Source organism: Myxine glutinosa, chromosome 4 (assembly GCF_964187855.1).
Source record: "Myxine glutinosa chromosome 4, kmMyxGlut1.1, whole genome shotgun sequence".
Taxonomy (NCBI): domain Eukaryota; kingdom Metazoa; phylum Chordata; class Myxini; order Myxiniformes; family Myxinidae; genus Myxine; species Myxine glutinosa.
Window position 1 is genome coordinate 124,967,757 of NC_136264.1, and position 26,703 is coordinate 124,994,459.

At 44.1% G+C, this 26,703-nt stretch overlaps 1 protein-coding gene across 1 annotated transcript in view; it reads right to left on the minus strand.

Moving 5' to 3' along the window:
- Window positions 1-2,451: 2,451 nt before the first annotated feature.
- The window catches only part of LOC137425952 (voltage-dependent L-type calcium channel subunit alpha-1D-like), a 136,290-nt gene continuing 112,038 nt past the window's right edge, over window positions 2,452-26,703 (minus strand). The window contains exons 33-39 of the mRNA XM_078775106.1: window positions 19,946-20,096; window positions 17,536-17,663; window positions 16,115-16,211; window positions 15,857-15,959; window positions 4,936-5,037; window positions 3,583-3,707; window positions 2,452-3,084 (exon numbers count right to left, since the gene is read on the minus strand). Coding sequence (XP_078631232.1) covers window positions 2,452-3,084; window positions 3,583-3,707; window positions 4,936-5,037; window positions 15,857-15,959; window positions 16,115-16,211; window positions 17,536-17,663; window positions 19,946-20,096 — 1,339 coding nt within the window. The remainder of the gene's footprint in view (window positions 3,085-3,582; window positions 3,708-4,935; window positions 5,038-15,856; window positions 15,960-16,114; window positions 16,212-17,535; window positions 17,664-19,945; window positions 20,097-26,703) is intronic.

Below are 26,703 nucleotides of genomic sequence, written 5' to 3' on the forward strand. Positions count from 1 at the left end.
TTGCCTGAAAGCCCCTGTAGTGTCCATCTTGTTTATCTCAGTTTATGAACAGTTTATAAAAATAGTTTATGAACATCACGGTTGGGAAACACACATTTAAAACACTCTGAAAAGATGAACAGCACGATTGGGAAACACACATTTAAAATACTCTTAAAAGATGAGCAGTGTGATTGGGAAACACACATCTAAAGCACTCTTAAAAGATGAACAGCAAGATTTGGAAACGCACATTTAAAACATTCTTAAAAGATGAACAGCACAATTGGGAAACACACATTTGAAGCACTCTTTAAAGATGAACAGTGCGATTTTGAAACACATTTAAAACACTCTTAAACGATGAACAGTACAATTGGGAAACACACATTTAAAACACTCTTAAAAGATGAACAGCACAATTGGGAAACACACATTTAAAACCTTCTTAAAAGATGAACGGTGCAATTGGGAAACACACATTTAAAACACTTAAAAGATGAACAGTGCGATTGGGAAACACATTTAAAACACTCTTAAAAGATGAACAGCACAATTGGGAAACACACATTTAATGCACTATTATCCATGTCACCCTCCCTTTGGTTGTATCAGAAAGACCACAAAAACCCAAAACCAAGATTTACTTCTGCCTACAAGTGCGGAGACTATAAATTCATTTATTTCCTGAGGAACGAATTCAGCTACACTTTGCGGTGGATTGACCGGTAATAATCAACTGATAATAATTGGTCAGATATTGTCATTCCCAACTTCATGTGAAGAATGTGGAGCTTTTCTCCCGTTCATTGGGTTATTTCTCTGAAAATAACTCGTAGAATGGGTTCCGGTCAGTATCCGGCTGTCCATCCATTCATTAACATTTGACCAGAACATTTTCTCACAAACTCTTGGCTGATATGGACCAAATTTGGTATGATGCATCAGGACAGCAAGGTATCATGGGGTTGTGCTCCCCTTCTGGATTCGCCCCTATAAGAGGCTGAAAAGGAAGATTTCTCTCAAATTCAGGTAATATATTTTAAAATCTTCTCAGAAACTGTGTGCTAATAACCATCAGCCCCCACGGCCACGGGGCTACCTTTTGTTGTGGGCTACCTGACCGAAAGCTGTGACGTGGCCAGAGATGATTAACCAGGACAGAAACCAAACTGATTTTCAGATCAGTTTGTTTGAAAAGAGGAAAGCCAACGTCAGCAGCAATGATGGATTCCAGGACCTTGCTTGTAGATGGAAGTATGCTTACTGGTCTGTAGTTGACAGGACCTGTGTTTGCACACTCGACGTCTACATGAATGGGAGTAGTTTACCTGATGCTTTCATCATGCTTACAAAATACTTGTTGAAACCTGGATACTGTATACGAATGGTTTTTATTCCAAAGTCATTGCTACCAATATTGTAGTAATTTTACACTGAATTTCTTTCTTTCTTTTTTACAATTTTACATCGTTTTCTGATGTTTGTTTAACTTACTAAAGCTACACTTTGTTTTGTCTGCTACCCTGGGGCTGCAACAGGTAGAGGCAACAAGTAAGGGCATGAGGAGAGAGGATGGGAGGAAACCTCAATTAAGGGGGTTGGGTTAGGGTGGGTTAAAAGGGGTAGATAATATCATAGGTGGGGATGCGGGGTGACTTTAGAGGGTGCTGGTTAGGGTGGTCCAAAAATGCAAAAAAATCACTTTTTTATCTGGATTTTGATGCTCTATTGGATTATTGTTAGAAATGGTCTAAATCATTCACCCAAAAAATATTTTGCATCCGAGTCATCTATAAACTCATACACACTCAACATATAAATTTGTCATTTTGGTCAATTTTAATGACTTACAAAGACTTTAGAAATATTTTTTTCCTAAATAATGTCATTGATGGTACATACCCCTGTGAAGTCCTCATGGTCGAAACATGAGTCAGACATGTATGAACATGTTTCAAATATGTTTCAAGCATTGTCAAACATGTTTCGACCATGATGATTTCACACTCACAGGCGCAAGCGCATGCAAAAAGTCATGAACCACAAAATGGCTGAGTACAATAGTGCATGTACTTTTTCCACCTAGGTTGCTATTGGATTGTTCTCATTTAGCCAAATTTGGTGAAAAACGCCATATTTCAATTGAAGTGTGTATGAGTTTCTAGATGGAATTGAGCGAACATATTTGGTGGGTGAATGTTTTAGACCATTTCTAACAATAATCCAGTAGAGCATCAAAATCGGAGAGATCGATGTTTTTTGGACCACCCTAGTGCTGGTGTACCACAACATATATATATAAGGCCTCGGCAGAAGAGTGGGATTGAAGCAGTGTCAGGAAGACAGGAAGGAATTAATCCTTTCAAAAAGTCCTCGGTCCTTTCAAGCCATTTTTCTAAAGTGTTTTGTTTTTATCTCTCCTTTCATTAACTTTCTGAAATGATATCCAGATTTATCTCTATTGGGCCATTAGCTGTCATAAAGCCAGTAAAAGTCGAGACTTGGAACTTTATTGTACTCGTCCAGTTGGGGCCTAGCAGAGTGACTTTCGTAATCATCAACCTCTTCGTCATGGCTATGTCCGTCACTGGCAGTCAGTAAAGTGACTTTGGTGGAAGGAAAGGGGCTTTGGTCTGACGATGTGTCCAGCATGAGGGGCATTGCCAGCAGGCTTACTTTGCTGGAACAGAGGGAGGAAGCTGGGGGTCCAGATTTTGGTGTAGATTGGTATGGTGGAGGGTCAAGAGCCATGACCTGAGATGGAAAGTAATGGTAGTCTTTCATCTGTGAATCCAGAGATGGGTCATGGTTGGTGTATCGGTTCAAACTGTAGGGGTGATAAGTTAATAATGCGCAAGCTGGTGGGGAGATCATGGTGTGCTTAGATTTTAGGTTATGAGCAATAAGAGGTAGTTGCAGTGGTCTCTGGGTGGTGCTCGATGATCTTTCCCAGCTGGTGCTATTACCACCAACATGAGCAGGAATGGTGGAGGGTGAGATGGACAGGGTATTGTTGCTCAGTTTGAGGTCTCCATCCCACAAGCTTCCTGAAATGGCACGGCGTAGGCAAGGGCTGGTGTCTTGTACAGTCCGAAGACCGGCCTAGAAGGGAAATACCACAGAGATGGATTCATTATGATTTATGGAGTTGTTAGACGTTCTTGTCAAAATATCACGACACGGCCGGATCTGGCCCGCATGCCGGAGGTTCCCCATGCCTCGTTTGGAGGATGTTATTTTTAAGAGTGTGCTCCAGATTAGAGTAAGAATTTGGAATTTGGCCAACAGTGCCAACAGTCATGGACCGCTCTTGTGAAAGACACCATGGGATGTTTAACATACAGTACACCATCAAATGCTTAGTGGACCTAACTCAACTTTACATCCTTCTGTAGGACGGTGCACTCATTGATGAAATGTCTGAAACCTCTGAAGCACCAGGACGACAGTATATAGTTCAGCAATGAAAATCAGACGAGACAACTAGAAGGCAAGTCCGCCACAAAAGGGTATGAATCGCCATTTCTAGAAGATCTACAGGTGATGTCCCTTTTTTAAATTAAGCTTTTTTGATCGTTTATTAACTTGGTTACAACTCACCACGAGTTCCAGTGCATTCTTGGTGCCCAAACCGAGCATCCCTTGCTCTTTACGCTTCTTAAACCTCCGATAGTAATCTTGAATAAGGAAAGTAGCATAAAGCTTCCCGACAGTTACTTCATCATCTGGCAAGAGCAGACACATCCACATCGTTAGCACCGCACCTATTTCATATTGCATGCAAGGGGCTATCTACATATTATGTATGCAAAAAGATGGAATTTATATGTCCTCCACAACTTTCCGATTTGCTCTCCATTTCCCCACATCCCACTACCCTGCTCCCTTATTCCACACATATTTTCTTGTTTCTCAGTTGAATAGCTCCCCTGTTTGCATATATATATATATATATATATATATATATATATATATAGAAGGTCCTCAAACAAACATCCATTTGGGGGTGTCCATAAAGTTCTTACAACGAGATGCTCACAATAGGTGGAAATGCACCAGTATTTTATCTTTCAATTAAAAGTACATTTTACAAATAAGGAAAATATTAAAATTTCCTTTTGTCAAAAAAAAAAGAAACCTTGGCTGGTTTCTTGTTCTGATAACTTCTTGAGAAATGTAAAACATGGAGAGGAGATGACAAAATGGAGAGGAAAGGTCGAAATATATGGAGAGTGTGGGAGAGTTTAGGGTGGGGATAAAGGTGGGGGACAACACTCAGTACTTTGCAAGCAACGGGAATTGCATGTTATGCACTCTTTAAGGGGGTAAGGTGGAGGCATCAGGTGACTCAATGATGCTGATGGTGAGAACCGTCATTTTCATCAACACACGTTCATCATGGACTATGATGAAAGGGATGTTGGGGTCACACCATATACACATTGCAGTCATGTGATGCACCCCTAATCCCCCTCGGGAAGTACATAATACCTGGCACATGGTGCCTGCAGTACAAGTCAATGATGAAGACCGCTCGGTAGTCAAAATGTCAGATCTCATCCTTCCTTCTAGAGGCAGCTATACTAGTTGGTGGTGCCTTCATTTGTGCTTTTCCCCCATTTGAATGTACTCGTACATGAGTATATATATGACCTCAAAGGAAACCTCAAGTACTCATGTACCTCATCAGTACTCATGCATCACAGATTGAGCTCTATTTGATACTACACAAAAAGGGATTGAGGGCATCCAACTGGAAATTTCAAGTTGAAGATTAAAGCCAGGATCTTATTATTTATTTATTTATTAAAAACGATGCACGCCTATTAGGCTGTCCAGAATGTTCAGCAGATTGGCTGTACCTGTACTCTCATAAAAATGTACATTTTAAACATTCGGCTGCAGCAGCCACATACAACATCAGAAGAAATAACGTTCTTAGATCATCCTCACCTTCAGAAGGAGGGATCACCTGGTCTAACAGCGACAGGCTGGTTGTCTTCCAAATCTTCTTTATTATTGCCCGAAGTTCCTCATTCACTTGGTCAAGATTACCTGCACGTAAATTAGGAGATGTATTAAACACATGCAGGTGTGCTTGATTACGGTATCGATATGATTTCTGCTCAAAATGCTTCTCACACATCTCCCAAGTCTTTGACAAACATAAGAAGGTATTTGCATCCCTGAAAAACAAAAACAAATAAATATTAGAACAGAACTCGGTAGAGCGCATACCTCCGCCACACTGAACAGTTTACATTTTGTATTCCATTGATAGGCCGGATCTGCATTCGGACCTGAACCAAAAGCTTGTTTTGTCACTTAACCAACTCATCGACCTAGTTTCGTCATAACTCTTCCATAACTTTTTGAAATATCGTGCTATAAATTGTTTTTGGCCCAATCTCTCAATGGTGAAGTATCTCTTGAAAATTAAAAAAATATCATCTGGATCTGGATCTTCACCAAAGTGGATTTAATTCTTCCTTGTCAAACATCCAACTTGTCCACCAAGTTTCGTTCAAATCCTCCCATAACTGTTTGAGATACCGTGAGTATCGGTTTTGGCCCCGTATCTCGATGGTGAAGAATCAATTTTTTAAAATTCTCTAACCTATATCTGGATTTGAATCTTCACCAAAATTGAATCGATTCTTCCTGGACACACACCAAACCTGCCCACCAAGTTTTGTCCAAATCCGTCCATAACTTTTTGAGATATCCTGCTATATATATAGTTTTTGCCCTATCACTCAATGGTGAAGCATCACTTAAAAATTAATTATTGGATCCAGATCTGGATCTTCAACAAAATCTAATTATTTCGTCCTTGTCACACACCCAACATCTCCACCAAATTTCGTCTGAATCCGACCACAACTTTTTGGGATATCCTGTTCACAAACAAACAAACAGACAGACAGATGAAAAATCACTCATAGAGCGACACTTGGAAAAAGAGAACAAAGTAGAATAGCACTCATAGAGTATCCTTTTGACCCCAAAAATACTTGTGGGTTGAATTCAGTGACCGGATATGCATAATCGTCTTCACATTTTGAGTTAATCAGATGAAAATTGACAATTTCGGAAATTAGGCCTATGTTAACCTTTTGGCCTATATTGACCTCAAAAATAGTTGGTGGTTGGTTTCAGTAAGCTGATTTGCAAATCCCATTGAGATTTCAAGTCAATTGGATGAAAATTTAGGAGTTTAGAAATTCAAAATGGTTGTTGACCTTTGCCCTATGTTGACCTTTTGGCTGATGCTGATCTCAAAAATAGTTGGTGGTTAAATTCCTTTCGCTGAAATGTTAATCCGATTCAAATTTCAAGTCAATCGGATGAAAATTGAGGATTTTCGAAATTTGAAAAGGTTGTTGACCTTTTGGCCTATGTTGACCTTTTGGCCCATGTTCATCTGCAAATTAGTATGTGGTTGAATACAGTTGGCTGATATGTAAATCATATTCAAATTTCAAGTCAATCAGATGAAAATTGTGGCTTTTTAGAAATTCGAAAAAAAAGTGGTTGACCTTTGGTCTCAATGTTGGCCTTTTGACCTTTTGACTTCAAATATGTAGGATTTTGTCGAACCACGAACTCTACCGTTTGGTGAAGTTTCGTGAAGATCGGTTGACCTGTAGGCAAGTATAAGTGAGCGGACAGACAAACACACACACACACACACACACACGCACACAAACCGGAGTGAGCAACATACACTACTCACAATAAGTTAGGGATATTGGCAGGTTCTTCGGTGTGGTTGATTTTGTGTATTAATTATGTTGAAAAAAGTTGTTGTGTGCAGTCAGCCAGGATTGTGGAAGTTTAACCAGGTGGGAGTTACTGGAAAAACCAGTGCTTCCTGGATTAGATAGGGAGGGTCAGAAGACTCAGAAAAGAGAGGGAGCAGGCGAATACAGGAGAATTTGGGGGAAGGTTTTGGATGGGGGAAGACGAGAGATGGTGGTGAACAGCTGTTTAAAGACCTGGAGGGAGGAGAGGGATTGAACAGAGTGTGGAACTTTGTTCCAGAGGCGGGAGAAAAGAGGAATGAAGGAGTGAATGTGAGCAGAGAGCCTAGATTTTGGCAGTTTAACCATCAGAGGGTTGCTGGCAGATCTTATGCGACCTGTAGGAATATTTGGGGGACAGAGCACAGACAGAGCTGGGGGAACAAGACCGGAGAGGAGTCGGTAGAAGACAGAAAGATGGGGAAGGTTCGTAAAAAAAAAAAAAATCTGCAGGTTTTTTGGTAAAATCTATATAATAAAAGGCAATGTCTGTTTGTGGTGTCGTTAGGTATACAAATCCGTATGCGCCTACTTCGAGGTCTTAATGGTGCACAACTAGGGGTAGTTTGATATGGGGAATCCAATGGCAGTCTTTAAAATTACTGAAATCGCACCCGCCGAGCTCAAACTAAAAAAAAAACCCAAAAAGGCGGGACCACGAAATATTTGACCTTTCAAGATGGGTCAAATTTTTTTTAACCCTTTTTCTATTGGACAATTTAAATAGTCTCCGCCTCCCTAAGGTCTCCGCCCCTCCTAATAATCCTATATCAGCCGTGGCATTACTTCAACTTTCATTTTAATAGCGAACGTTTTAGCCACGTTTCTTCATTATTATTATTCCTATTTCTCTGATTTATTCCTATTTCTGCTCGAACTTCTGCTCGAACTCAAAAAAACAAACCCAAAAAGGTGGGACCACAAAATATTTGACCTTTCTAAAAGGGTCCAATTTTTTTTACCCTTTTTCTATTGGACAATTTAAATAGTCTCCGCCTCCCTAATGTCTCCGCCCCTCCTAATAATCCTATATAGGCCGTGGCGTTACTTCAACATTCATTTTAATAGCGAACGTTTTCACCACGTTTTTGCCATTATTATTATTCCTATTTCTCTGATTTATTCCTATTTTTTTAAATTCCGATTTATTCCTACCTTCGAAAATCTCCGATTTATTCCTATTTTATAAGTGAAGCGAACGTTTTCCATTAAAAACGAGCGTTTTCCCCACCTCTTCCCATTATCAAACGAAAAGCGACAGTTTTCCCGACTACGATGCCACCCAAAAAGCGGCCAAATTTCGGAAAGTCGCCTGCAGCCCTAGAGCGGATCCAGGGTGGGTGACAGGGGTGACTAGTCACCTCCCTATTTTTGGAATAGCAATGTTTTAAAACAAAGGAAATTGTTTTTTTTGGTCTTTCAGATTTCCGTTTTGCAAGGGGCCTATGGAATCCATCTACATCGCCTGGTAATATTATCTTGAAGGAGCTGTGCTCCAACGCGAGTCGAAAGGATTGACGCGACAAAAGACGGAAATTCGTCCGAGTTGCTTTATTGCACAAACCAAACTCGGGTACTCTGAAAAGCCCGTTTATCGGGCAGCAATATATTGTTACGGACACGACTTTGATGTTATGGTGGGCCGAGCGGAATGGCCGCCGTGTTCGCACAAGTTACCCGATTATACTCGAACCTTGGCCGAGTCGCGCTACGCTAAATCAATGAAGGAAAAGGACACAACGGCTGGGATTAAGGCAACGACACAAGAGGTACGGTTCTCAAGACCTCCGGAGGAGGTTATATTAGTTCGGAACGTTTAGATTACAGGGATGAGAGGTACAGCATAGTAAGGTGGGCACTTATACACGGTCTTATATTAGCCCCGACAGACCACAGATAAACAGGACAAAACTGACTCACACGGGGATTGATGGCAAGGAAGGCGGGTAGTCGATGGCTCAAGGTGCACCTTGGCTCAGGGCAGAATCGACCCGGTCCAGTCCAGAGATGCGGGAGGTCTCTCAGCGCTCGGAGGTCGCGACTTGTCTTTCCAAGCTGGGGGCGCATCTGACCTCACGTCCGGTAAGTGGCTGCGCATATCCGGCGGGGAGTGACACGCCCTCGGCTCGTTAGCTCCGCCCCAGATGGAATCGGCCCGCCGCTTCTCACTGGCTGCGGGGGGTTACCGGGCTCCGCCCCTGACGAGGAGCTGACAGCCAGCCCCTTCGTGGTAACCCCGTGGAGCGCATGGGCAATGGCGGCTAACCAAGCCGGAGTGAGGACGCACACTCCCCGCGCCGCGCCGCCCCCCTCTGTTGTTGTAGTTGTTGTTGTAGTTGTTGTTGTTGTTGTTTCATGAGATGATGGGAGGATGCGGAGATGAGGTTGGGGGGAGGTATTGGGAGGTCCTAAACTCACTACTGGTGCCATACAATCACATTCTGGTGCAACAAAGAGTCAGAATTAATGGAAACGAGTCCTTAACTGACATAGACTAAGAATAACTAGCAAGATGTCCGAAAGTTGTCTACGTGAGATGCGGTGGACCTGGGCACGACATTTAATGGGGGAAAAAGGGGAAGGTCGGTTCTACAGAGTGTTATTTACAGGCAATGGGACTAGGGAATGGGGGATTGGGGATAGTTGGGGAGTATTGGGGAAATAGGGGAATATTTACAAGCAGATATGGAGGCCAAATGCCATATCCGCAACATTATATACACATCATGCCGGAACGTTTGCCCGGGAAAGGCGAGACCGGGCGTGCCCGTGCGAGCCCTGGAAAGGCGAGGCTGGGCGTGCCCGGGCGTCCTGGGCGAGCCCTGGAAAGGCGAGTCTGGACGTGCCCGGGCGTCCTGGGCGAGCCCTGGAAAGGCGAGAGCGGGCATGCCCGGGCGTTCTGGGCGAGCCCTGGAAAGGCGAGACTGGGCGTGCCCGGGCGTCCTGGGCGACCCCTGGAAAGGTGAGTCTGGGCATGCCCGGGAAAGACGAGACCGGGCGTGCCCGGGCGAGCCCGGGAAAGGCGGGTCCGGACATGCCCGGGAGAGGCGCGTCTGGGCCTGTCCGGGCGGCCTGGGCGAGCCCGGCATGGTGATCGCTCCCTGGCCGCGTCCTCGGCAGGTGCAAGGCGATTGTGTATACCCAGCGGTAACCGCTACAATCTATTAATTTAGTGTTCGTTATGGTTGAAGATAAGCTCTAATTAGCAGGAGGTAGGCCCTAGTTAGATTAATGCTGCCGAGGTGTAGGATAAACCGCTGGGGCCTGACTAGGCCTAGGCCTAGTCGATCATATCCTACTGTTTGGGAATAGGCGTTCTGTATAGCCATAAGTTTCATCTTTATTGGAGTTATTCAACTTGATTATCAATTTATTTCAGATTTGTGTGCGTTTGAAAAATGGACAACCCAAGGAAGAAAACACGTCGCCAAGGAACCCTGGACGCTTTCATTAAAAAGCCTAGTTCCAGCGAAGGTACGACAACGTCTGAAGCTCCTGAGGCGATTGATATGGTCACGGAGCCAACGGCAGAACACACAGAACCGATAGCTCCAAGAGAACTTCAACCTCAGCATGGTGTTGTTGCGAATTCTATTTCTTCTGATGGTACAGCGGCAGCCGTCGCTGTGGCATCCTCGACAGTTGAAGTGTCTGTCTCGCCGTATGACGTCGGACAAGTAATTCGTGGATCATCAACATTAAGTGACTCGGATAAGATTCGGTTCATAGACAATTGCTGGAAACCTTCAACATCTGATGCCCTGGATTCCCAATATTGCGAGTCGAAAAGGCGGTACCTGACATTCCAATGGAAATGGCTTGATCACCACAAATGGCTTGCATACAGTGCGCACGTCAACCATAGAGGCGGTTGGTGTTTACCGTGCTTACTGTTTTTGAGTGACCGTGAAAAGGAAACTCTTGGGGTCTTTGTTAAAACGCCATTCAGAAACAACAAATCCAAGGAATCACTGAGTGGACACGAGGATAAGAAATACCACAAGATATGCATCGAACGGGCAGGTATTATCTGAGCTCAGATAGCAAACGTCGAGGGTCGCATTGACGTACAGATCAATCAAATGGCGATGCAAAATGTCAAAAGAAACGAACAGATACTACCATATATCGTCGACGTGGTGATGCTATGTGCCACACAGCAGATCGCTTTACGTGGGCATAGGGACGACAAGGTGGATTTCGCTCAGGCACCCGTAGCCAACGAAGGGAACTTTATAGCTATCATTCGTCTATCAGTTCAGACTGAGTTGATCAATGTAGCTGCCGACTTGTTCCGTGACTACTTTCGAAAATGCCTTGAAAAACACCCTCACTTTGCAATCATCGCGGATGAAACAACATCACAAGGCCGTGAGGTTTTGTCAGTATGCATTCGCCTACTCGACTTCCTTGCTGATCCATCCAAACCGAAAAAGCGTGAAGTGCTGATAGACATATGCGACCTTGAACGTACGACTGGACAGGACAGGACAGGACAGGACTTGCTTGGTGGAGCCAAGGCAATTCAAAAAAGCCTTGAGAGAAATAAGATCAGCATTGCTGATTGTAAGGGTCAGGCATACGACACAACTGCGTCAATGAGCTCCGACAAGAAGGGTGTTCAAGCTGAAATTTCCAAGCTTGCGCCGGATGCGGATTATCAAGGTTGTTGTCTGCATGGACTCAATCTTGTTATCTGCCATGCTTGCAAAATCCCATCCATTGTAAATATGATGGATAATTGCCGAGAGTTGTTCAGCTTTTTTGACAATTCACCGAAGCGACAGAGGTTTTTGGAGGTCATTATCCATGCCCTGTCTCCAGATGCAAAGAAGGTCAAGCTAAAAAACCTGTGCAAGACGAGATGGATCGAAAGGCATACCGCCTTCGAAACAATCTTCGAGCTGTACGAATACATTGTCGTCACTCTCGATGAAATATGTCAACCCACAACTGATGAGAGATTCTATCCGCACAATGAAGAATGGAGCTGGGACACAAATACCAGGACTGCAGCCAATGGTCTACGGCATACGATGGCAAGCTTTGGCCATATTGTCAACTTCGTGTGTGCAAAGGAACTGCTGGAACCTATGCGACCACTGGTTACATCGCTACAAGGTAGACTGATGGAGGTGTACTTCGGGTTTCAGAAGATCGAAGAGGTAAACCTTTCGTATGTGGACATCCGAAAAGGGATCGACGAGTGGTTTCAGCATATGTACGTGGAAGTACTAGCTGTAGCTGAAAAAGTTGGGTCTACTGAGCAACGGCCAAGAGTATGCGGTCGACAAACACAACGAAAAAACTGCCCATCTGAGTCCGTAGCCGAATATTGGAAGAGGACTGTAGCGATACCATTCCTTGACGTGATATGTAGTGAGATGAAATCTCGGTTCAGTCAGGATAAAAGGGCGCATTGTGAGCTTTGTGCTCTCATTCCTGAGGTAATCGTGAAACAGAGCACTGCCGAAGTGAAGGAGCTGGGTCAATGCCTTCTGGTGAAGTGGAACCACGTCATGCCGCTCCCATCAGCCTTTCAAAGTGAGCTGCAGAGGTGGATGAATTACTGGAAGCGGCAGTTGCCTATCTCCGCAAGCTCAGTAACCAGCCTTTTGACCTTCCATGCTGACGCCACCTTCTTTCCCAACCTACGAGAACTACTGAAGATTCTAGCTGTGCTGCCAGTGGGAAGCGTGGAGGCAGAGAGGTCGTTCTCGTGGTTAAGGCGTATCCACAACTGGCTCCGAAATACGATGGCAACGGAGAAGCTGAGCGACTTGGCAGTAATCGCTATGCACGGCCACGAGGTGCCAATCTCAAAGGCGGACATCTGCAAACGATACATGGATCTACACCCTCGTCGAATGATGGCATCGTCGTTGTTTGATGACCGTGATGGTGATTAATTCTATGCACGAAAATGCCGGTGACAGAGTCACATTTATCATGTTTGATACTGCTCACATTCATGTTCATTGTTTCTGATCAGTCAAGTAATATTGTAAGTTGGCCAGCGATTACTGATAGTCGGAATAAATTCTTCATCCCGATACCGGGTCACTGTTTTGGTCAATCTTATTTCTTCCTATTTTACGAAAATTTAACTCATTGATGAAAAATTAAAATCCCTACCTAAAACGTCATACTCTAGGAGTCCAACAGTGAGGCAGATTTGTTTCACAGAATGCAGGAAATTGCATGTCAGAACAAGCAAAATTGAAAATTTCCATGCCCCCCCCCGGCCCCCCCTAGCGGGCTCGGCCCCATTGGGGCCTCGAGGAAGTCACCCCCCTGCAGAAAATCCTAGATCCGCCACTGCAGCCCTCCATATGCAGACACGAAAAGAAGCACGGACAGATGCGGAACATCAGCAAGAACTTCAAACCCTGGCACGCAGGCGATCAGCTCTTATAGACCAAGAGACACTCGAGGAAAGACAGTCACGACTCCAAGAAAACGCTGCTAGACGAAGAGCTGAAAGGCAGCAGGAAGCACTAGAACAGAGGCAGTCTCGCTTCCAAGAACAGGTCTTCCGACAGTCAACTCGACGGCAGGAGGAAACTCCAGATGAACGTCAGACAAGGCGTCAAAGAGATAGGACAAGTCATGCTGAGGTAAGATCTCGACCATTCACTACGCAACAGTGGTACCAAGGTGCTTTCAACTGTGATCCAAGCCATGATTATGCATCACACGAATTAGTGACCATTGGTTCCATGTCTAAGATTTGTGACAAGTGTAGTGCCAAAAAGTTTGATAAAGAAACACCGGGCATGTGTTGCACTAATGGCAAAGTTCAGCTGACTATGCTTCCGGAACCACCTGAGCCACTTAAGGATCTTCTTCTTAGCACCACTCCAGAGTCCAAAACATTTCCTTCAGAATATTCGGAAATACAATTGTGCCTTTCAAATTACGTCATTCGGCGCCAATGTCATCACAGAGGGAGGATTCATGCCAACATTCAATGTTCAGGGACAGATTTACCACAGGATAGGATCCCTCCAGCCTCTACCAAATGAACAGCCTCGGTATTTGCAGATATACTTTGTTGGAGATCTTCAACAACAGGCCCAGAGTAGATAGAAGAGCAACCAGGGTACAAGATTTGATTTAATTTTGAAGCTGCAAGAAATGCTTCATTCAAGTAACAGCAATGTCGAAAGTTTTAAATATGCCCTTGAGAATGCTCCTACCCTGGAATTTCAGATGATCATTGATGCTGACCAAAGACTATCCGGTGAGCATGCACGCCAATTCAATGCTCCAGAACGTAATGAGGTGGCTGTCATTATGACTGGCCAAGAATATGGCAGAAGAGACATTGTCCTCAAATGTCGTGACAACAACCGCAACTTCATCAGTGAAACTCAAAGGTCTTACGATGCCCTCCAGTACCCTTTGCTCTTGGTGAATGGAGAAGATGGCTACCACTTTAATATTGCACAGGCTGGGACAAACTCAACAAAAACTGTCTCTTGCATGGACTTCTATGCTCATCGCTTTATGGTTCGTGGCAATTCCTTTAACCAACTTCATCGAAGTCAGAACCTCTTCCATCAATTCGCTGTGGACATGTATGCAAAGATTGAAGCAGAGAGGTTGCGTTACATCAGGATCCACCAAAAAGAATTAAGATCTGACTCCGACATACACTTGCGAGACGGAATGAACAATGATGTGGCTGGAGGAGAGCTTGGCCAACTCTGCATCCTGCCATCAAGCTTTACAGGCAGCCCCATATAATAGCATGAAAGAACTCAAGATGCAATGACATATGTCCGCATTTATGGGCGACCTGATCTCTTTATCACATTTACTTGCAATCCAACATGGAAAGAAATCCAGGATGAGCTATTTCCCGGACAAACACGTTTTCACAGACATGACCTCACTGCCAGAGAATCCCGTCTCAAAGTGGTGAAATTAATGGACCTTATCACCAAATCACATAACATGTTCCCAATCTTACAGCACCATTTTCAAAATCACAAATGGTTGTGCGAGAGGGCAATTCTGGCACCAAAAAACACCAGTCAATGCAGTAAACGAGCAACTCTTGCAAGCAATACCTGGAGACTCACGTACATACAAATCTGTTGACACTGTTGTTGATCAATCTGAAGTTGTAAATTACCCCACTGAATTTCTTAATTCGCTAGAACCACCTGGTCTGCCTCCTCATTGGCTTGAACTTAAAGTAGGAACACCAATAATGCTGCTACGCAATTTGGATCAGCCTCGACTGTGCAATGGCACAAGACTTGTGGTCAAGAAATCAATGCCCCATGTTATTGAAGCCACTATTGTCACTGGTAGTGGCAAAGGTGAGGACGTCTTCATTCCTCGCATTCCTCTCAGACCATCTGACCGACCCTTTCAGTTCAAGAGACCTCAGTTTCCTGTCAGGGTCAGTTTCGCCATGTCTATCAACAAATCACAAGGGCAAACATTAACAGTGGCAGGATTGCATCTGGAAGAGTCTTGCTTTTCTCATGGTCAGCTATATGGAGGCTGTTCCAGAGTTGGAAGTCCCTGCAATCTTTTTGTTTACACTCCAACTGCAACGACTCACAACATCGTCTATACTGAAGTGCTGAAGTGAAATTGCCCGTCATAAGTGGGGCTAAATTATCCAAAATGTCTTGTAGATATACAGGTCAATTGCGATATAAGCTATGACTAATAAGCAGTTGCGGACCATCAGTGGTGGTGCTATTAGAGTGTGGCTGGACTGCGAGTCTGGCAAGCTCTTAGTTCTAAAAAAAAGGTCACAATACTCAATGACGGTATCGTGTCAAGGCGGGTGCACCTCGCCATAAAGGTGCCAAATGCCTACAGGAGTAAACCTGGAATAAAAAATCCGAGTGGCTGTTGGGAACCCACTCATAACCCAAATTCCCATGAAACCTCCCGAGCGAAGCCAGGTAGTTCTGCTAGTAATAAATATATGAGCACCAGAGCTCTACCTACAGGCGACATCAAAATAGCAACTTTGTTAATTCTATGGCTCAGTCATTTGGTAATAAAGTTCGATTAGTAGTAACAACCTATTTGATGCATCTAACCTTCTCTCTTGATCTTGAGAGATGTTCGCACAAGCGCAAAGAGCGTGGCATTGTACGTCACCGTACCGTCGTGGTTCAGGGGCATGTTCATGGACACCAGTTTCTGTTGGTGGGTAGAGTGGGATGTGGTGATATAAAGTCACGTCAAGGTGAGCTGAGGAAAGGCAGTTGAAATAAAAATGGACGTGTGCTGTATTGGATGTGTAAATGTAAGTGTACCTTTAAAGGTGGTGAATGAAGTAAAGTAGATGAGCGTACCTTACAGGCAAGTCGCCGTGGACACAGTTTGCCGAAGCCCAACGGAGGTTGAATGTGCCGTAGCAGGGCCACCAGGTCTACATGCTTGATACGACCTCTGTCCAAAAGACACACAGCATATAGTGTGGGTCACAGGACTTAAGGACTAGACAGTTTTCCCTGCGATTGTGTTTGTTACCATCGCCTGAGGAGAGGCTATTGCATTTGAGTCTTTGTCTGTCTGTTTGTCCGCACAGAATAAATATGATTTTCTCTGAAACCATTGGTCTGATTGACAGGAAATTTTCACCATATGTGCAACTTCACCTGTAGAATTTTCTAATTATAATTATAACGTCATAGGTCACGTGGTTCGGCCGCCATCTTGGAAATCACTCTCCATGTGGAAAATACCTCTATATCTCCGAAAGGGCTGAATAGAAAAAATTGAGACATGACTCATTGTAAAGAACCCTCCATGGGGAATAAAAATATGTTAATGATGATGTCATAGGTGCCTCCATTATGATGTCATAATTTGGCAAGTACAAAACTTCATCCTATCAAGATGAAATTTCTTGAGTGTCATGTAGGCATAAATTGGTGGAGAGAAAAAAATAATGACGTCATCGGTCAGGTGGTTCCGCCGCCATCTTGGAAAAACCGAAAACATTTGCACCTCTATATCTCCGAAAGTGCTGCATAGAAAAAATTGAGACATGGCTCATTGTAAAGAACTCTCCGTGGGGAATAACATCTGTTAATGATGATGTCATATGTCACGTGGTTCGGCCGCCATATTTGTTTTAACACAAAAGCCTTAAAAACCACTGAAAATACATCCTGACAAGGGTTTGCAATCTCTGATTGCTCTTTCTTGTTATTTGAAGCATTTGTGCTTTGACATCTCTTACCTTGTAGAACTGACCAAACTGTCCTGCAGTTACTTTGCTATCTCCAATTATTTATAATTAATGGGAATAATATTCATCATGGCTTTTAATGCTCTTCCTGCAATGTTTGAAGGATTTTTGATGGGGGTGCTGTTTCATAGAGAACATAACAGGAAACATGTTCATCCTCCTTGACCTAGCTTTGTTTCCAAAAGCTTGGACTATAGACCAAATTTGAACACAATCGCTCGGTCAATCCAGTGTCCTCTCCAGTAGGACATCAAAGAAGATAACAAGTACCGTATTTTCCTGTGTATTAACTGTGACCGTGTATTAACCGCACCCCTAGCTTTTAACATTTTTACCGATAAAAAGTGCGGTTAATACACCGGAAAATACGGTATTTGAGAAAGTTATTTATATAGGCTGAATGTACATTGTACACCTTCCTTCAATGGATTGAGATATGCATTGAGGTTGCACGGTCATCGAGGAACGCTTCTCGCCTGTACACCTGTACACAATTCTGCATGTGAAAAGTAAACTTACGTAGCCTGCGGGTCAAACTCTGCCCAAACTCGAGCAAACTCCTCTAAGTGATGTGGGCCCAGTATTGACCAATCCCGTGTGAGGAAGTCAAAGTTGTCCATGATGACAGCAACAAACAAGTTGATTATCTGGAAAAGTGGAACGTGGAAAGGAAGCACGCCGGAGAGACATGCAAATAAGTTTCATCTCACAAAATAATATTAAACAAAACAACCACAACTTTGCAGTTTTAATAATTTTATGCCTCTGCCGACGAAGTCGCTGGAGGTATTATGTTTTCAGGTTGGCCGTCCGGTTGTCCGTCCGTCCGTCCGTCCGTCCGTGATAGGTTTTCGTTACCGCGATAAATTGAGAACGGCAAAAGGGATCTTAGTCAAACTTGGTGCAGGTAGGTATAATGAAGTAACGATAAACTGATTCGATTTTGGGCTCATGAGGTCAAAGGACAAAGGTCAGAGGTCATGTTAGGTAAAAAAAATACTGTTACCGCGATAACTTGTGAACCAGAGATGGGAATCTGACAAAATTTGGTACACTTATGTATAATGATGTAAAGATGAATTGATTAGATTTCCAAGTCAAGAGGTCAAAGGTCAAAGTCTGTAATAGGTCTATAACTTGAGAATGGCTGAAGTGATCTAATTCAAACTTAGTACAGTTATGTATAATGATGTAAAAATTAACTTATTAGATTTTGGGGTCAAAGGTCAAATCTGCAATAGGTCTATAACTTGAGAACGGCTGAAGTGATCCAATTCAAACAGTACAGGTATGTATAATGATGTAATGATTAACTTATTAGATTTTGGGGTCAAAGGTCAAATCTGTAATAGGTATATAACTTGAGAACGGCTGAAGTGATCCAATTCAAACTTAGTATAGGTATGTATAATGATGTAAAGATTAACCTATTCGATTTTGGGGTCAAAGGTCAAATCTGCAATAGGTCTATAATTTGAGAACGGCTGAAGCGATCTAATTCAAACTTGGTACAGGTATGTATAATATTGTAAAAAATAAGTGATTAGATTTTGGGGTCAAAGGTCAACTCTGTAATAGGTCTATAACTTGAGAATAGCTAAAGGGATCTAATTCAAACTTGGTACAGATATGTATAATGATGTAAAGATTAACTGAATATATTTTGGGGGTCCTGAGGTCAAAGGCCAAAGGTCAGAAGTCATGTCAGGTAAAAATGTGAGAACCTGTGAACAGCTGAAGGGATTACAATTAAAATTTAGTACGGGTATGTATAATGATGTAAACATGAACTGATTAAATTTTGGGGTCAATACGTCAAAGGTCAGAGGTCAGAGGTTATGTCAGGTAAAAATGTGCTAACTTGGGCACAGCTGAATGGATTTAAATCAAACTTGATACAAGTATTATAATGATGTAATAATGTGGGCAGAGGCATATCAGTCGACGTCGAAGAGTGCCGTTCTAGTTTTTTAATGATTTTCTGTAACAGAGGTGTTTTTCATCATTTTCTTGTTTGAAGGACATTTAAAATATTCAATTTCATGTGAGGCAAGAGCATGTGAGATGAGATTCTGATTCTGATGAACCATACTGTGTTCGAGAGCATCAGTGCTACCAAAGCAGTTTCTTGGCGAGGCTTATATTGGGTGGTTTGCCATTGCCTTCCCAGCAGTAGCTATGGCAGGAATTTGTAATTTGTTCAGGGTGCCGGTGATAGCTTGCCTACTCTTCGCGAAGGACACCGTGAGATATTTAACGTCCTCCAACGAATGCTGGAAGACGGAACGCCCATTGAACATCCATCCGAGGGACGGCAGCACACACATCGGTGAATCACCCTACCTGTGACGCAACAGGATGGCAGTTTCGAGCTGGGTCGGGATTCAAACCCAGACCAAACCGTTCACCAATCTTCACGAAACTAAAGGTCACTGTGCACAGCTCGAACCTATCCTGTGAGCACATATTATATTCATTCCAGATATATAATTGAGTAATTCCTCTTGGATACCACATGTGGATGTACATAATCGTCACAATTGACCCGCCCTGGCATCAGTTGCCCTGAGAGTAAAGGACTGAAATGATGAATTATGTCAGGGTCCTGGACTAATGACTCAGACAAGAAAAAAATCTTTCTTTCTGGTGTTTTGGAAGTAAAGAGGATGGAGCTATCATTGAGGGTGCTGTGAGAGTGGAAGTCTGTTTGCTTCAGTTAAGTGTTGTGTTGTATCAGTGTATCATAAGCCGAAGGAATTCCACCTCCATCCTTCCTCCTACATCCTTTCGTCCCTTCCCCAAATATTATACATAAGCTCTTTATTTTTCGACATGAAATTTAATCTTTTAACTTTACAATATCTCGATTTTATTGTTATGCTTCAATGCCACAATAATGACGTACCGAGTGCCAAGATGATTTGCTTACCAGGAAGACACAGAACATGAAGAAGGACACAAAATAGATGACTGCGAACTTTGAGCCACAGCCATCGGAGGCAACACCAGCTTCTGGGTGACACGGCTGTGGAGGTTTGCAAGCCAGCATTATTTCTTGCCATGCCTCTCCTGTTGCACACCTGTACAGTACATGCACGCACAAGAATCTTCACCAATCTCCACGAAACTTCATCAAATAGTAAAGTTGGTCATAAGGATGAAGCCTATTGATTTTACGGTCAAAGGTCATCTTGAGGTCGAATTTCTAAAATTGTCAATTTTCATCCGATTGACTTGATAGTTGAACAGCATTTTCTTATTGAGTCACTGTATCGGGAAAGCAACTATTTTGAGGTCAAACCTCTAAAATCATCAATTTTCATTAAAAAAAATAATCAATTTTCATCCGATTAACCTGAAAATTAAAGAGCAATTGCATAATGCATCACGGAATTGGAAAACGAACTACTTTTGGGGTCAAAAGTCAACTCAAGGTCAAACCTCTAAAATCATCAATTTTCATTAAAAAAAATAATCAATTTTCATCCGATTAACCTGAAAATTAAAGAGCAATTGCATAATGCATCACGGAATTGGAAAACGAACTACTTTTGGGGTCAAAAGTCAACTCAAGGTCAAACTTCTAAAATCATAAATTTTCAATCAATTAATCCTATCTATGATTAAGATCGTCAATTTTTATCTTAATGAAATGGACAATTTGATGTCTCCCTGGCAACTTTTCTTTTAGGGTGTGAGGGTGGATTTTGCAAGTATCATGCTCCGCACAACATCTTTCTTGTTTGTTTGTTTTCTTCTGTCAGGTAAGACTCATAAGAGTTCTATCATGCATTACACATACGATGATGATCTTAACCATATATATATATATATATATATATATATATATATATATATATATATATATATATATATATATATATATATATATATATATACTGTTGCGGTTTTGTAAATAAAGGCAACCCCACCCCCCAGCCCCCCCATAGTTAGTTACACCACAACATGTAAACATGTAGCCTCGCTTAGTTAGTTATTTCTTATTAAATGTGAAGTATAGTCTCCTTCCCAGTGTTAGTATGTGTTGAGGCAGGCAGGGTAATGGTAGGCCTCATTGCAGCCTAAAAGTGCTTTGTCATGGGCCTAGGCCAGGCCTTGCAGGCCAGAGGGAGGAGCTGGAGGGCGTGGCCGGTGAGTAGCGAACAGCCAATGGGAGCTGAAGGGAGTGGCCAAGGGTGACCAATAAGGGGCTGTGACGACACGTGACCCCAGGCGACCAATGGGGGCGCGTAGCTGCGGGCTCAGCGGCTGGAATTGCTTAGCAATCCATCCACCACGAGTGTAGTGTGGGTGGCGGCCTCATGGACTCGGAGTTCGAGGGGGGAGCAGGGCTTAATCCCCCCTTAGTACGTCGATGAACCCAAGATCCGCAACAATACATATTGTCGTATCCCTGGGGTTAAGACCCCAAGAGGACGAATGGCCGAAACGAGGTTAAACTCCGAGGCATTCTCCGAACCTTGGCGGGATTGTCTTTGGTGCACGCGGGAAGGCCCAAGCCTTATCTAATCGGGAACAAATGCAGGGGTTATCCGAACCCACAAACACAAAGACGGGCCAGCAATATCCACAATACAAGAAAAGTAATATTCAACAAAAAATGTTTTAATGAAAATAAAGGCAAATAACAATGAAAGGTGAGGTAAAAACTAAAATTCCTAATTCAGACGTCTCCGCTCAGACTCGTATACAAATAAGGGGAAAAGATAATGAAAGAAAATAAATACTGTTTTGGTAATTGGCCGGCACTCGGCTTTGCGTCCCCAAATGGCTGGTAAGGCTTGCTGGTCGTCGCCTCGAACCACTACGGGTGAAATGCACAGGATGCTGCAGCATCGCGCCCGCTGCTAGCTGTCGGGGTGAGGCAAGCAGGCAGGATCCTTCCTTACTAATACGGCTGTGATGGTCTCTTCAGCACACAGAGACGAGCGCCCATGGTCCTCCCACACAAAACAACCAAGCGACCGCCGCGATCAAGACCAGGACCAGAAGAGAAGACTGCGACCGCCCACAACCAAACCCGGGACAAGAGAGATCAAGATGGCGAGAGCGCGTTCTCTTCCTCCAGCTCTCGAATGTTCCACAATGACGTCACACTCTGTCCAATCACCGAGCACTACTCAATCATCCCATTGCACCTCCACCAATCACGAAGGCCAGGGTGTGGCCTCCTCTTTACGAGTCGTTGGGGGGCAGAGTTTTCGCCTCGTTTTTAAATTCATTTTTTCCCTCATCAATCTACACTCAATACCCCATAATGACAAAGAGAAAACAGGATTTTAGAAGGTTTTGCAAATTTATTAAAAAGAAAAAACTGAAATATCACATTGACATAAGTATTCATACCCTTTGCGATGACACTTGAAATTTAGCTCAGGTGCCTCCCATTTCTCTTGATCATCTTTGAGATGTTTATACACCTTGATTGGAGTCCACCTGTGGTAAATTCAATTGATTGGACATGATGTGGAAAGGCACACACCTGTCTAAATAAGGTCTCACAGATGACAATGCATATCAGAACAAAAACCAAGCCATGAGGTCAAAGGAACTGCCTGCAGAGCTCAGAGACAGGATTGTGTCGAGGCACAGATCTGGGGAAGCCTACAGAAAAAAATTCTGCTGCATTGAAGGTTACCAAGAGCACAGTGGCCTCCATAATTCTTAAATGGAAGAAGTTTGGAACAACCAGGACTCTTCCTAGAGCTGGCCGCCCGGCCAAACTGAGCAATCGGGGGAGAAGTGCCTTGGAAAGAGAGGTGACCAAGAACCCGATGGTCAATTTGGCTGAGCCCCAGAGATCCTATGTGGAGATGGGAGAAACTTCCAGAAGGACAACCATCACTGCAACACTCCACCGATCTGGGTTTTACGGCAGAGTGGCCAGACGGAAGCCAAACAGTTCAATCTTGGTTTCATCAGACCACAGAATCTTGTTTCTCACAGTCTGAGAGTCCTTTAGGTGCTTTTTTGCATACTCCAAGTGGGCTTTCATGTGTCTTTCACTGAAGAGAGGCTTCCGTGCACGGCAGCCCCAGGCTCGGTAAGTTGGGGAGGGAATGGAGGTTAACCCCCTCATAGTAAACCTGAACCCACGGGCCGTAACAATGTATATGTAAATATATATATATATATATGTATATATATATATATATATATACTGTATATATATATATATATATATATATATATATATATATATATATATATATATATATATATATATTGTTGCAGACGCGGTTTTAGATGTTATTTTACCGAGCGGTTGGTATTACCGCGTCCGAACAGTTACTCCCCGATTAGCCCGATTCCACCCGACGTTGACCAGATCGCCCCACAGATATTCAATCGGGAAACCTCTAAAGCGACCGAAAGAGAATGAAAAGAGAAGAAGAAGACAGAGTACGGAGGAAGAACAGATTTATTATACACACACAAGCAATGGATGGAAGAAGCAATCACACAGCGAATCGTTAACTTACACTATTCATTTTACTTAACCCCAAGACAACGAGTAGGACAGACGACGTTCACACTTACTCGGGGAATATTGCAGACAGGTAGGGCTTGAGGTGGATTGCTGGAGAGGGAGGCGGGGTCGGAGGCAGCAGCTCTCAAGTCCCCGCGGTTTTTGGCGGGAAAACCCTCCGTCGCGTATCCGCTGCTGTAGACGTCACGCGCTGGTTCGGCACACCTGCTCCTCTTCTTCTGGTGGAGCCGTCTCCCTCCTTTCAGCGCGTCTCTCCAAAGCTGGTCTCCTTCCCGAGTACCTCTCCTCTTTGGCTTGGAGCGTTTCGCATCTCACCGCTCCTCTTGGTGCCGCCTCTTCGCTCATCTCCCAGGTCATCTGGTAAAGCAGTCCCTTACAGTCGCTTTTATAACTCGGGGCGGAATCAAGCCGCCGGCTGCGAGGGCACGCCTACCGGGTCGCTCACCGCGGTGCTGATTGGCCATGTGGGGTTGGCTCACTCCTCCCCTCTATGCCGAGGTGGAGACACGCCTTTCTTCTCCGAGATTAGCACATGGGCAATGGCGGCTTGCGGGATTGAACACAACTCGCACCCTTTTTAAAGGAACTTTGGAGAGCGGAGATGTTTGGGGAAATTGCAAGGGCCTATGCTTATTTTGTTTGATACAATGCAAAGTCAATCTAGTGGGAAACACATATTTAGCCTACATAGAATAAGGAAATACACTATTTAAAAAGATATATCGTGACCTGCGTGTAAGTTTCATGGAATTAACTAGGAGGACGGCTGCGACCATTATTTACATTAACAGGGTGTTACACATAACAAAACCATACTTTTTACATTCGTTACACTTCCTCCAAAATTGTTACACTTCTCAAAAACCGTTACACTTCTCAAATTCGTTACACACTTCTCAAAACCGTTACAATATATATATATATATATATATATATATATATATATATTGTTGCGGAGATGAGGACTGTATTTTTTTGATTGTGTGCTGTACTATTATTACTATTGTTTATTCTGCGCCCCTACCTCCGGAGCTGTGTAAAGGTGAAAGGGCATCCCATAATTAGTCCACAAGCATACACATCAGCCAAGTAATAGAATACCCCTGTTGATAGTTATCTCTTATTCTGTGTTTTAGAGTAAGGCTGTGTCTCCCATTAATTGAAGTACTCCATTGCACCAGTGAAAGAGAATAGATCCCCTTTCCTTCCCATCCCCAAAATCTCCATTTCCTTTTACACCCCCTTCCGTCATTGCCGGGCCTCGATTGCCGAATTACCTCCCCTCCAATAACCGCCATTGAACCTGTGCTCTCGTCGGAGAAGAAAGGCGTGCCCGCCCGTCGTCATCAAGGGCGGAGCCAGAGGGTCGCGCGACCAACCAGGGCCGAGGTGAGCACCCCGATGGGCGTGTCCAAAAGGCCGGCGGCTTAATCGCCGGAGGCGCTATAAAGGCGCGCACGCAGGAAGCAAGTGAGTCGGTTGCCAGAGAGAGTTGGTCCCCAAGAGAGAGAGTCGTGAAGAGTCAGTCAGTGGAGTCGGTGGTCAGTTGGTTGCGGTGAGGAGTCGGTGGTGGCGGTCAGTGGTTGCGTTGGTTGCGGTGAGGAGTCGGTGGTGAGGAGTGAGTGAACCAAGAAAGAGTTGAGGGTTTGGACCAGACGCGTCAGACTAGTCCTGGGAACGCAGCGGAGGCCATAGCAGCCAAAACAGCAGCGTGGGGCCTGAACGGCGGCTGCTAAACGCGCCGGTTGTGCTGCGGGACCCCCTTGGACCTCCCTCTCCCTCCAGCCATCCACCTCCTGCCTTTCCACCTCCTGCCTTTCCATCCTTCTTGTGTACGTGAGTTGTTCTGTTTGTTCTGTCCTGGGTTAATTAAGTCTGTATAAGCTAGGCCAATTCCGGCCAACGTTTGGGTGGAATCGGGTGAGTCGGGGATCCTGTTAGGTCGCGGTAATACACCACCGCTCGGTCAATATAACATCTGTCCGCGACCCGTAACAATTGGTGTCTGGGAGTGAGATTCGGGGCCCGAACCAAATTTTTTTTTTTTAAACATCTAGAAAAAATTTGGTCAAAATTTGGAGCGGACGAAATTTGTTTTGTTTTAAAGCAAAACCCGAATTTTGAAATCGCGCCATGGCTGGTCAAGGCGACGGGATGCCGGTGGGAGAGATAGAGGGTTTCGGAGTAACCCAGGATCAAATGGAGGGGAGCAATGAGGAGGCGGTTGAGGGAGTATCAGGCGCGCAAAATGGCGTCCTCGCGCACGTGGGTGTAGCGGCACCAAATTTTGCCACGCCCGTGACCGTGGCAGCACCGCCGATGGATTGGGGCCTTTTTATGATCCAAATGAAGGCCCTTATGGATGCTCAGAGTGAGCAAATTAAGGCTCAGGGTGAGCAAATGGGGGTAATGGGGAACCGGATGGATGCTCAGGGTGAGCGATTGGAGGGCCAAATGGGGGTAATGGGAAACCAAATGGGGGTAATGAGGGACGAAGCGAGGGGTACTGGTGAGGGGTTAGACAAGAAATTTTGGAAGTTAGACAATAATTTTATGGGGTTAGACAACGGGATAAAAGAGGTGAAACATGGGTTAACGGGGGTGGAAAATAGAATGGCTGCCCAGGAGAATCAGATAGAGGGGATGAAAAATGGGTTAATGGGGCTAGAAAATAGGATGGAGGACAAATTGCGGGAGATAGGGGAGCAATCCGCCCGAGAAATTAAACAAATGGGAGAGCAGATAGAGGAGGTAAAAATCGGGGTAGAAACCAAACTGGATGCTCAGAGGGATGAATTGGGACAGATGAGGGCGGCATCTACAAAAGAAAGGGAGGAGATGAGGGAGGAGGTTTCGGGGCTACGCGAGGAGGTAAAGCGAGGTGAGAAGCGTATGGAGAAAGAGGTGAGAAATAATACGGCTTAGTTACAAGGGGGAATAGAAGATCTGACGGAGGAGGTGGAACAGCTGACGGAGGGACAAAAAGAACTAGTGGAGCAGGTTCAAAAGAACACTGCGGTACTAGGAGGGTTAAAAGCGACACAAAGAGACATCAAGGAAGACTTAATAGCGACACAGAGGCAATGTCAGATGGTACGTGAGGAACTGACAATGAGGGTGGACGAGGTGACGGAGATAATGGAGACAAAGGACCGGCAGGTGAGGATGCACATAGA